Genomic DNA, 13,375 nt, shown 5'->3' on the forward strand with positions numbered 1-13,375 from the left:
TTCTCCTGAAAAGGAATGCACACAAACTCATCACAGAAGAAATGATTAAGCCAAAAACAGTTAATCGAAAAAGTATGACAAACCGATAGGGAGGAATAGGATTGACAGTGCAGGGGTACAGCTGGATACCCTTCTAGACCAGGCCTGTTTGTGACTAAATAAAGACCAGCAACAGGAAACGTCCGATTGAATTGGCCCCATGCGCAGTTCAATTCTAGGTTTCTGCTCATTTCGAATTCAATATTAGTCACGATTGTTTTGCTTTCTCTCCAAAAAAGTGGCATTATGAAAGTGTCAGGTCTGAGGGGCGCAGCTAGCAATAATCAAACGAAGTAGTATTCGGTCGAACTTTGAAACCCGCGTCAAAGCATATGACTACATCTTTACAAAGCAGTCTTTGTGCGCTCTTTCAGAAGCTTGAATGAGCTCAAATATTTTTTTGCAAGATTTGGTGACTAGAAATGTTGTATGATTCCTAGAAAAGGTGATGAGGTGTGTGTGCTGCCGTATGCAGTAGTTTATGGTCCCTAGCTGTCCTGGTGGCACCGTGCTGGCGCTGTACTCAGTACCACGTCGTGTGTGTGGCTCTGCAGCGCACATCTGCCCCGCGCTCCTTTGGGAAGGATGATGAAACTTAGCCAGCGGACAGGCGCCTCCCCAGGTCCTCGGTGCAGAGTGCTTCCCTGGCTGCCCCGCTGAGCCAGTAACAGTTTCCACCGCTGCCTTCCAATTGCTCCCAGACGCCACGCTCTGCAGATGTACAGTAGATGTTGGAGTTAATCGCCTCCCCCCCTCCTACGACTTGTCTCTGCGTGCAGTTATTCTGCCGGTAGGGGCTCTGTGTAGGACCGCCCACCGCCTTGTCCCTGGACCTACCCCGGCACACTCCTGCCATTCAGGCAACGGTGTGCCGAGTGCCCCCAGCAGCGCGCAGACCCCGGGACGCTGCGACCCTCCACTGACGGAGATAGACAGGAGCGGCGAGAGCTGCCTGAGCAGGGAGAGGCGGGGCGGTCCTTGAAGAAAAGTCTTTCCTTCCGGAGACTGAGCGCGGATCGCGGCAGCAGGAGGAGGAGCGCTGTGCCTGCCTGCCAGCCGGCTGATGCAGGAGTCAGTCTGCGGTACAGAGCTGGCTAGAGGTGGCACACCGCGGACAGGGGAGTAGGGATGCTAGCGGGGCTGGGGCTGCTGCCGGTAGGCCGGAGGGACCGGAGCACCGTGCCGGTGAGGGAGGAGAGCGGCAGGCAGAAGGCTGCGTGCCAAGGGATGAGAGACTGCAAGGGCAGGCGGCACCCCCCGCATCCCCTATCTCCCTCTGCCACGCGCAACTTTAACTTGTAGCGGAGCGCCCGGGCATCGCTGGAGCCGCACCGGAGGGCTCAGCGGGCCCCGCAGGACGAGTCTATCCCGGGATTCCAGTGATTTCTTCATTTTTTTTCCTTTTGCCTTTTTTTGAGGACCGCTGCGTATTTGGAGTCCATCCGCAAGTCATGGCTGTGAGGTCCAGGAGACCCTGGATGAGTGTGGTGGTGGGACTTATCCTGGGCTTCACGGCCGCCTCCTGGCTCATCGCCCCCAAAGTGGCCGAGATGAGCGAGAGGAAGCGGCGCTCCAGCCCCTGCTCCTACTACGGACGCCCCGGAGAGATGGGGGTTGGGAGGGCCCTAGAGCCGGTGGCTCCCGGTGGCCCCAGCAGCAGAGTGCCTCCCAGAAAGGGCAAGGGCCCGGTGCCCAGTGTGAGCCCTGTCTACGGACAGGAGCCCGAGGACGAGGAGGAGGACGAGAGCAAACAGGGCAACAACAGCAGCAGCACCCGGGCGCAAAGCGCCCACACAGGCAGCGGCGACTTCGGGGCGCCACGGGACAAGCACCTGAACTTCCTCTACGTGGGCGTCATGACAGCCCAGAAGTACCTGGACACGCGGGCCCGGGCCGCCTACCGCACCTGGGCACCCTACATCCCGGGCCGGGTGGAGTTTTTTTCTAGCCAGGGCTCTGGTGACCTCACACTGTCCGAGCCACTGCCCGTCATCTCCCTGCCCGGAGTGGACGACTCGTACCCGCCTCAGAAAAAGTCCTTCATGATGATCAAGTATATGCACGACCACTACCTGGACAAGTATGAGTGGTTCATGCGGGCGGACGACGACGTCTACATCAAAGGTGATGCATGTGTGCTTGGTGCCTGTCTTGCTGTGGGGGGGGGGGGGGGGGGGGGCAAGCAGAGGTGGGGGGGGGGGGGGGTCGTTTAAGGGTTGTGCAGGATACCTGCCCTGCCACATCAGAACAGGCAAAGTATGACTCTTTATCTGCCTCTCACTCTGTGCTCCGTCTTGCCACTTCATTTTTTTCAGTTCCCCCATCCTATTCTTCTTCACTTTTTTGCCCCCCCCAAGTTCACTTTTTTCGCACTCTCAATTTTTCCTTCCCCCCCTCTCTTTCCTTCTTTTTAGACACTCCCTGTCTTTCTTCACCATCTCACTTCACTTCCATCACATTTCCAATCCCAGCTCTTAGTTTTCCACTACAATTTGTTACCCGCTTGCTCAATTTTCGGTATACTCTCTCTGCTTCTGTATATTGTATTGCTTTATTTACATGTTTGCTCTTTTATTATTTCCTTTTTTTAACCTTCCCTTCTTTTCCTATCTACTTTCGTTTCTTTCTTTTGCACGTTCCCGGTTCAGTGTTTTTTTCATTTCATGCCACACTTCTATCCTTAGTACCCGCTCATTCAGTACTCTGACCCTGTCTCACCTGCACCCCTCCCCCATCGCCTTCGTGGCCATACCGTAATAATGTTAATGTACAAAGGTTTCCTTTTCCTAACATTCCCTGTATGGAACGCATCCAGTCCCTGAATTTGGCTGTGATGTGTTTACGGAATGATGTACACACAGACACTATGGACTGTATCCACACGCCCCTACGGAGCCTGCCAACAGTTTACAGTATGTCCAGTGGGAGAGGAGGGGAGGCGGGAGCTTACAAAGAGCTGCACAGTGTTCGTCGCCGTTACGTTTTCTGTCTCGCGCCGACTACTTTGCCTCGGGGCAGGCTCCCGGGCTTTCTCCTGCTTGGTGGCCCGTGTCAGAGGAGCCCCCATTGGAAGAGCAGATCGTGTTGTCCACGTGTGGGACAGAGGAGGCGCTGAGGTGATTGACAGGCCTCTGACGGCGCGTAGCCTTGGGTCACCGCAGTGGCAGCCGTCTCGGCCACGCCGTCTGGAAGGTGTTTAAGGGTGAAACACTTGACCGCCAGACATCGCATCACGCACAGCAATCACACACACTGTGCCCGAAGGGCTGGCTTGGCTGCCCTCACTTTTATTTCGTCACTAATGGAATACGTGGCCATGCTAGCTCTGCTCTCAAGGCCCCCTGACCCGGCATGCCTCGTACCCACCACCATCCCTTTATACGTTGCACAAGAAAGCTATACTGCAAGCGTAACAAGGCATGGACTGCACACGCTTGGTTAGACACAGTATTAATCGTTTACGTATATGTGAGACATAACTTATATCCTGAAGAATGGCACAGGTCTGAATGAGTCTGATGCCTGTGCTGTCCCTCAGCCCGCTCACCTGTATCATTGTATATAACATACAACCCCACATGTTCTACGTTAGGCTATGTACGCCCATAATTATCTATTTATGAACCTAAAAAGTAAACATGGATGACCGTGGTCAGGAGGACCTGAGAAAAGTGGATGGCGCACTCGCTTGGTTGCCGCGTGAAAAGCTTTTCCAACAAGATGACTGCTCAGTGTTTTTAAGAGCTGCTTTTCGGACCTGGTCTCAGGCCAGCTGACCTAAATCAAATAGTTTGAATTATAGGGAATTAGGGGAGTTACCCCAAAGCTAGAGAAATGAATCCTCAAACTGGTATGACTGCAGACACTTTGGGCACAAGATTTTAGAGTCCAGTGCATGCTAGAGATGATTTACTGGGAGCTGGAGCCCGGTGCATGCTACAGTGAGTCTGATTGACATTATACTACAGTGCATGCTATGAATGTTTTCCCGAACTTTACAACCCATTGCGTGTCACACTTTGTTTCCCTGACATCAGAGCTGAGTCCATGTCACGCATGGTTAACCGGACATTGGAGCCCAGTGCATGTCATACATGGTTTGCCGGACATTAGAGGCCTGTCCATGTCATACATGATTTGCAGGATATTAGAGGCCAGTACATATTATACCTGGTGCCAGACATTAGAGCCCAGTGCATGTCATACATTGTTTGCCGGATATTGGAGCCCAAAGCATGTCACACATGGTATGTTGGAAATTGGAGCCCAGTGCATGTCATACATGGTTTGCTGGACATTGGATCCCAGTGCATGTCACACATGGTTTGCAGGACATTAGAGCCCAGTACATGTCATTGCCTTACATTGTGTGTCTGACATTGGAGACCAGTGCATGTCACACATGGTTTGCAGGACATTAGAGCCCAGTGCATGTCACACATGGTATGTTGGACATTGGAGCCCAGTGTATGTCATACATGGTTTGCTGGACATTGGATCCCAGTGCATGTCACACATGGTTTGCCGGACATTGGAGACCAGTGCATGTCATTGCCTTACATTGTGTGTCTGACATTGGAGACCAGTGCATGTCACACATGGTTTGCAGGACATTAGAGCCCAGTGCATGTCACACATGGTATGTTGGACATTGGAGCCCAGTGCATGTCATACATGGTTTGCTGGACATTGGATCCCAGTGCATGTCACACATGGTTTGCCGGACATTAGAGGCCTGTCCATGTCATACATGATTTGCAGGATATTAGAGGCCAGTACATATTATACCTGGTGCCAGACATTAGAGCCCAGTGCATGTCATACATTGTTTGCCGGATATTGGAGCCCAAAGCATGTCACACATGGTATGTTGGAAATTGGAGCCCAGTGCATGTCATACATGGTTTGCTGGACATTGGATCCCAGTGCATGTCACACATGGTTTGCAGGACATTAGAGCCCAGTACATGTCATTGCCTTACATTGTGTGTCTGACATTGGAGACCAGTACATGTCACACATGGTTTGCAGGACATTAGAGCCCACTGCATGTCACACATGGTATGTTGGACATTGGAGCCCAGTGCATGTCATACATGGTTTGCTGGACATTGGATCCCAGTGCATGTCACACATGGTTTGCCGGACATTGGAGACCAGTGCATGTCATTGCCTTACATTGTGTGTCTGACATTGGAGACCAGGGCATGTCACACATGGTTTGCAGGACATTAGAGCCCAGTGCATGTCACACATGGTATGTTGGACATTGGAGCCCAGTGCATGTCATACATGGTTTGCTGGACATTGGATCCCAGTGCATGTCACACATGGTTTGCAGGACATTAGAGCCCTGTGCATGTCACACATGGTATGTTGGACATTGGAGCCCAGTGCATGTCATACATGGTTTGCTGGACATTGGAGCCCAGTGCATGTCACACATGGTTTGCAGGACATTAGAGCCCAGTGCATGTCACACATGGTATGTTGGACATTGGAGCCCAGTGCATGCCATACATGGTTTGCTGGACATTGGAGCCCAGTGCATGTCACACATGGTTTGCCGGACATTGGAGCCCAGTGCATGTCACACATGGTTTGCCGGACATTGGAGACCAGTGCATGTCACACATGGTTTGCCGGACATTGGAGACCAGTGCATGTCATTGCCTTACATTGTGTGTCTGACATTGGAGACCAGTGCATGTCACACATGGTTTGCAGGACATTAGAGCCCAGTGCATGTCACACATGGTATGTTGGACATTGGAGCCCAGTGCATGTCATACATGGTTTGCTGGACATTGGAGCCCAGTGCATGTCACACATGGTTTGCCGGACATTGGCGCCCAGTGCATGTCACACATGGTTTGCCGGACATTGGAGACCAGTGCATGTCACACATGGTTTTCCGGACATTGGAGACCAGTGCATGTCATTGCCATACATTGTGTGTCTGACATTGGAGACCAGTGCATGTCACATATGGTTTGCCGGACATTGGAGACCAGTGCATGTCATTGCCATACATTGTGTGTCTGACATTGGAGACCAGTGCATGTCACACATGGTTTGGTGGACATTGGAGCCCAGTGCATTCACACATGGTTTGCTGGACATTGGAGACCAGTGCATGTCACACATGGTTTGTCGGACATTGGAGACCTGTACATGTCACACACGGTTTGCCGGACAGTGGAGCCCAGTGCATGTCGCACATAGTTTGCAGGACATTAGAGCCCAGTTCATGTCATTGTCATACATGTTTTTCCGGACATTGGAGACCAGTGCATGTCACATAAAGTTTGCCGGACATTGGAGACTAGTGCATGTCACACATGGTTTGCATGTCATTGGGCCCAGTGCATGTCCCACATGGTTTGCTGAACATTGAAGACCTGTGCATCAGGCGCAGTGCGTCCATAGGGGCGTGGGGGCGTAGCACCCCCGCCCGCAGCCGCCCGCAGGAGACACCGAGGGAGAACTGACAATGCATGCCAGTCAGCAGGACGTCGGGAGGCGTCATGTTGATTGACATGATTGTCACCAGGCAGGCAGCAACACGAGTGCGCATGCGTGGGGACGGAGGGTGAATTTTTTACCCGTGCCCACGCATGCGCACTTGTGTTCGTGCTGTTTTGCGCATGCCCATTAGGAGCCCTTCGGTCTCCTAATGGGCGTGCTGTGGGCGTAGAGTAACCTGTGCCCCTGCAATGCCAGGATTGGCTGCAAGGGGCTGCCAGTGCCATTCGACGACGTGAAGGTGCCAAGGGGTTGAGGAGAAGAGGAGGTGCGGACCCGGACTTGTTGTTATCATTCTGTGTTACACTGGTACTAATAATGTTGAAACCTACGCCCGACTGTGTTAACAAGTGTTAAAATGACACATGATGCATTAATACTATCACAAAATGACATCCATTATGGCACATAATTTGCCATTTCTTGCTACATAATTTAGTCCTCCCTTGCCGCATATTTAAAGTCACCCTGGCAATAGTTGTTCCTGTACATAGTCACAAATTTAAAAGTATCTAGAACAATACACAAATGACTGTGACACTCTAGAATATAAGGTCTGAGCTGTACTAATGTGTATTCGGGATTGGCGGACTCAGGTTTGAATATCAGCTAGATAGATCAGGGAGTAATGTACCTACAGCAGTGATCTTTCTGTAACCTGCAGGTCACATAACTGATGAATGAATGATGTATGGATGCAGGATGGGTGGGTGGGTGGATGGATGGGTGGATGCATGAATGATGTATGGATGGATGCATGGATGCATGCATGATGGGTGGATGCATGATGGATGGATGGGTGGATGCATGAATGAATGATGTATGGATGCAGAATGGGTGGGTGGATGGATGGGTGGATGCATGAATGATTTATGGATGGATGCATGGATGCATGCATGATGAGTGGATGCATGATGGGTGGATGCATGAATGAATGATGTATGGATGCAGGATGGGTGGGTGGGTGGATGGATGGGTGGATGTATGAATGATGTATGGATGGATGCATGGATGCATGCATGATGGGTGGATGCATGATGGATGGATGGGTGGATGCATGAATGAATGATGTATGGATGCAGGATGGGTGGGTGGGTGGATGGATGGGTGGATGCATGAATGATGCATGGATGGATGCATGGATGCATGCATGATGGGTGGATGCATGATTGATGGATGGGTGGATGCATGAATGAATGATGTATGGATGCAGGATGGGTGGGTGGGTGGATGGATGGGTGGATGCATGAATGATGTATGGATGGATGCAAGGTGGTTCGGGCTCGCTCGCTGCGGTGCAATATGCAAATTAGTTTACGCCTCACCACTTTCAAATGTCACCAGCCGCCCCTGCTGTGCATGCCCTACATGGTTTGCAGGACATTGGAGCCCAGTGCATGTCACACATGGTTTGCTGGACATTGAAGACCTGTGCATGCCTTACATGGTTTGCAGGACATTGGAGCCCAGTGCATGTCACACATGGTTTGCTGGACATTGGAGACCTGTGCATGCCACACATGGTTTGCTGGACAGGGTAGCCCAGTGCATGCCAGTGCATGCCACACATGGTTTGCAGGACATGAGAGCCCAGTTCGTGTCATTGTCATACATGAGCCCAGTGCACGTCACACATGGTTTACTGGACATTGGAGCCCAGCGCATGTCACACATGGTTTGCCGGATAGACGTCCAAGGTCTTTTAACTCAATTTGCGCTCTGGGCGTCATTTCCGCGATTGGCGGAATGCCCAGCAGTCCCTTCCTTAGCTGGGTGTTGGGTGTCACGTGGACGTGTCCCTCCACACTGCGGCCCCCTACTAAATCTTGCCTGTAAGATGCTCGCAGGGAAGGGAGTTGGCCGTAGCAGCCAAAGCTCTTTAGTATTCATGAACCAAGGTCGCCCGGTCTTTTCCTGCAAAAATCAATAGTTTTGATTGTGCTAAGTGCAGTGAGGAATGTGTGCTGGAAATAATATTTCACAAGCAGGCCGGGGCTGCGCCCTCTGAAGCAACCTTCCTTTACGATACACTTTACTGGCATGTCACCCCGCACAGCCGAGCATTTCTCTTCCTCAGGGCTCATCATCACAGACACTTGCCGGTGTGATAGCAGGGACTTGTCTGTTACACCTTTTATGGCGTCAGAACACGTGCTTCCCGAAACATGAGGATGCTCGGCGCCTCAGGCCATGATCTGCAATCCATGCAATGTGATTGGTTCTTTTGTGGAGCGCGTGGTGCCGCTTTCATGGCTGCAGCACTGTTGTGCTTGATGACAGAAAGACATAGCCCTGTCAAGTCTATGTAATTCACAGTGTTGCTCAGCAAATTTATGGTAAGATCCCTCATTTCGAATGCGATTTTGGTGAAATCATCTTTCGGACCATTTTTCTATAGTAAGCGTAGGGTTTCAACACATCTTCTTCCTACTTGTTTATATGGAGGGGAAGGGAGGACTGAGGGCACACCAGTGCTGCCATTTGCGCTGTTGTGTCTGATACGTGTCCCTCACATCTCTGTTCTGCTCAAGCCTCCTAAGGTAGAAAGGGTAACCCTTGACTGGTGTTAGTGCCTGATGCACTGAGAAAGTGGGCTAGTTTGGGTTCAGTCTCAACAGCCTGCTGCTCATGCTTATAACAGTTGCATCAGAGATGTTGTCATTAAGAGTTTGTTGTTATTAAAAGTTCATTCCAAGCTTTGACTGATGGAAGTGTCTCAGGGGGTTATCGGATCCTCGATTCACTTTGTGTGCCATGTAAGTACTTCTTCCAAAGCTGAACCTCAACTTCTAACTAATTTTAACAACACTCTTGTTTAAGGAGGTAGCTTACACTAATCGTGTTGTCTTTTCAGCAGAGGGACCCAACTCTTAACTTCTCAGTTGTTGTAGGGCAATTTGTAGTTTATTATGGGGTTTATTTCTAGGAAGGCTTGGAACAGTAGGACAATGACCCCTATAAAACAGCCGAATGAATTACATCACAACCACAGGACAATGACCCCTATAAAACAGCAGAATGAATTACATCACAACCACTGAACAACTGTACAGATAGTTTTTGTGTGTGTGTATAATACTGTACCAACCATTTGTCCTGGGGAATGGGAAGTCACCATTCCAAGATTTCTCAGTGACTCATATACCCACCTACCTAATCAGTATATACTTCTACACATCTACCTACTATGTACCTTAACCCCTTCGATGCTGATGACGAGCTCCCTATTTAGCTCCCATTGTTCAAATCCCCTTTTGTATGAGAATTATTTGTGTTGTGATCAGTGTATAGACTTATTTTCTTCAGCTTTCAGGTCTAACAATATCTTCAATCCCTGCGTGAGCCTAGATGCCAAGACATCGTCCCATTCTGTCATATTATTTGGCGTGTATGGTACACCTCCAATGTGTCTTCTAAGTCCTTATATTTACTGATAGTCAACTCTGGCAATGTCTTCTCTTTAATCGTGGCACAGTTTAGCTGCATTGCACTATTTCACAGAATGAATTGTACATTTTCCGGTGTGGTTTCTAGAAGGCTGCCAGAATGGTACAGGTGCTGCACTTGTTTAGTCTGGTCCCATTGGCCTTTGTGGGTGCAGTCATTAGGCCGTCACTGCTTGTAGAATTACTATGACATCTTAGTGAGATACATTGTAGGAGGTCATCATATGCCGTTGTATGTGGAGGTTCCCCCTTATGCCCTTCGGCTGTTGAGATGTCGGGAGATGTCAAGCTTTTTTGTCAATCCTACTCAGGTTCAGTGCTAGTGCTTTGCTGCTCTCGGAAGTGCCTGCATTTCTCAGCATAGTTTCAAGACTTATTAATGATACTGTTGTATATGAAATCATTGACCAGGCTGTCTTGTTTCACACTGGGCAGCGGAGCAGGTGTCCAGCATGGGTTAGTTATGGTGATCTGTATTTTTGGGGCATTCCTTTTCTGTCTCATAGATGCACCTTGCATGTTAGAACAACCAGGATGTTTAATATGCCATTATTGCATTTATCCAATGGAATCCCTTGGGACTTGCATGGGTGTACTCCTGAAGAGAGCGTATTGCATGAGTTTAAGACGGGTATCTTGGTAGTCAGATGGACCTTCCTCCACTTTGTCAGCTGCTTTGTCTTCCTTTCTGCTGCCAAGGAGCAACAGTGTTTACAGCGAGGTGTGTGTGGTGTTGAAATAACTATTGTGGGGCAATTTTCATCTTCTGTGGCTGATTCATACAGAAATTAGTGGCTGTTGTTGGTTGATATTGGTGGACATTAATTGCACGGATACTGAGCTAGACTTCAAAAGTAAGGAGACCAGGCAACATGGAATAGTGGAAAAGAAAGCAATGGTGAAAGGAATAAGAAAGAGGTGTTCTAGAATCGCCGGCCGGAAAGACGGATAAGGGGGAAATATAGAAGGCCAAAACCGTGGAGAGAGGATAGGCATCCCACTAATATGAGAGTAAGTCTGGGAAGAAGAGACAGGTATAGGTTGAAAGATAGATGGCTGGAGATCGTGGGTAGTTTTCCACACCCCGGTATGACAGCTCTGAAAAAAACACATTTGCAGAATATTTACGTCAGAAAATACATTTATCATGCCAGCTCTGGCAAATTTGACCAATCCATGAAAAAACAGAACAAAAAGCTTTTTGTCTGGTCAGATTCATCATGTTACATTTCAAGAGGCAAGAAGTGTCAGAGAGGCATTCTTGAGCATAATATAAACCTGATAATATGTGTGTTGTGCTCAGCCATTGTTATTATAACATGCAGTTCTCTCCCATGATTTCGGCAGTGACTCGCAGCTGCTTTTAGAGTTGTTCACAGCTTCGCCACCAGCACGTGGCTGGCAGTGTTGGTTGTGACCAAGGTGAATGCTTTTTCTGTACTGGCAGTGTAATGAAAGTGTGTGGGCATTGATTTTACCACTTCTTTAGGCGAGTACTGTTTTTCAGTGTAGCTGTTTGGGTTTATATTTTGGTGTTAATTGTTGACCATGTACTATCGGAAGTAGTGATAGCTGGGCACCAGTGTCCATATATGGTACAAGGTGTGTGAGCATACTGTTCTCTAGAGTAGTCTAAAGCATGTTTGTGGCTATACTGTTGGGCTTCAATTACTGGGAGTTTATTGTTTTTTGAAGGTCATATAGTGTACTTTGCATGAACTATGTTAACCCTTGCGGTTGCTTGGTTGACACAGACCTGCCTCCAATGTAGGTCAAAGTATTGTTATTATTATAGTTTCTGATGGTCTGATTTACTTACATGGGTCAATTATGGTTTATTTTGTCTTGCCAGTATTTAGGTATTGGACCACGTGTATCATTTTTGAATGTATTCTTTTACTTTCTAATGGTATCTTACTCCACAATGTTATGGTAGCTGTTTTTTGCTTTTATTTTTGTAAAATTTAAATTAAATTATGCCACTCTTACCGTTGTCTCAAAAGCGTAATCCTATTTCGCCTTTTCTGTTGATTTGCAGCTTTTTCTGAGCGATTGAGACAACAATTGTGGTTTTGTTCTTGACGCATTAACATTTAATTTGATTGTGCTTTTAACGAGATACAGACAGCACTTGCAAGGACTGATTGTTCGGTCAATAGACTAAAGCAATCTGATAACCTGCTCATCAGGGAACTGCCCTTCATTTTTCTGCCTTGTTGGAATTGACCATAGTGTGCTGGACACTGCCTGCATAAACAACACCAGAGTGTCGAATATTTCTATCAACCGAGTGCTAAACCCTTGATTTACTTAAAACCCCAAATAACAAATGACATTTTAGGTATGGTAAAAGTGTCCCTGCGAAGGACTGAGTTAATGTAATGCTAATTGCAGGGATGCTTAGCCAGACTTAAAAAGTAAGGAGGCCAGGCAACATGGAATAGTGGAATGCCTATACCTTTATGCAAATGTAGTTAAATGGCCACTAAATGTTAACCGAAAAGGGGACATGTTAGATCTGGGGGTCTCTAGTTGGCAGAGGTAAGTACCAATGTCCAAATTGGGACCCTTGCTTCTAGTCAGGGTAAGCGAGATACACTCTTTAGATAACCCCTGCTCACCCCCTTGGTAGCTTGGCACGAGCAGACAGGCTTATCAAAGGCAATGTGTAAAGTATTTGTACCAACACTCACAGTAACACAGTGAAAACACACACCACAAATGGACTCCACACCAGGTTAGAAAAATAAAGTATCTTTATCTAAACTACACAAGACCAAAACGACAAAAATCTACATACACAGTTCATGAATATGATTTTCAAAGAGTTCTAGGGTTTGCGTCAAAATAATCCACAGTTGCGTCACTTTTAGCCCAAAGTACCTGTAGATGCGACAAAATTCCAAATAGAAGCTGCAGCATTGGAAAAACAAGCGATGCGTCACTCCTGAGACCCTGGGGAGGCGATGCGACAGCCCCGCTGGACGCAGCGGGCGTGTTGTGATAAATCCAGTCTCTATGGGGAGGATGCGATACCTTGTACGGACTCTGGTTTGGTAGGAAGCGTCTCGCACCGGCACGCTGCGACGATCTTTGGGACGGTGACGATCTCAGGTATGGCGGCGATGCGCAGCGGCGATCTTCTCCTTTTGCGGCCCCTCGATGCGATGGCTCTGCGACGATATTCGCAGTGACGTGATGCAGTCCGCACGCAAGCGGTGCGGCGATCTCACCCAGGATGAGAGGCTCTGCGACGATACTCACAGTGTTAGGAAACTTCCTGCACTGGGGCGATGCGTTCTGCAAGCGAACGATGCGTCAGTTCTTGCAGCGACAACAGGCGCTGCGACGATCTCGATCTTCGC

General features: G+C 48.7%; 1 protein-coding gene across 1 annotated transcript in view; it reads left to right on the top strand.

The window, feature by feature from the left end:
• Nucleotides 1-789: 789 nt before the first annotated feature.
• CHSY3 (chondroitin sulfate synthase 3) overlaps nucleotides 790-13,375 on the top strand; it is a 589,492-nt gene continuing 576,906 nt past the window's right edge. Inside the window, exon 1 of the mRNA XM_086961121.1 lies at nucleotides 790-2,163. Within this exon, the coding sequence (XP_086817247.1) occupies nucleotides 1,491-2,163 (673 nt within the window). The 5' untranslated portion in view covers nucleotides 790-1,490. The remainder of the gene's footprint in view (nucleotides 2,164-13,375) is intronic.

The sequence above is a fragment of the Lissotriton vulgaris genome, chromosome 3_1 (genome assembly GCF_964263255.1).
Source record: "Lissotriton vulgaris chromosome 3_1, aLisVul1.2, whole genome shotgun sequence".
Classification (NCBI taxonomy): domain Eukaryota; kingdom Metazoa; phylum Chordata; class Amphibia; order Caudata; family Salamandridae; genus Lissotriton; species Lissotriton vulgaris.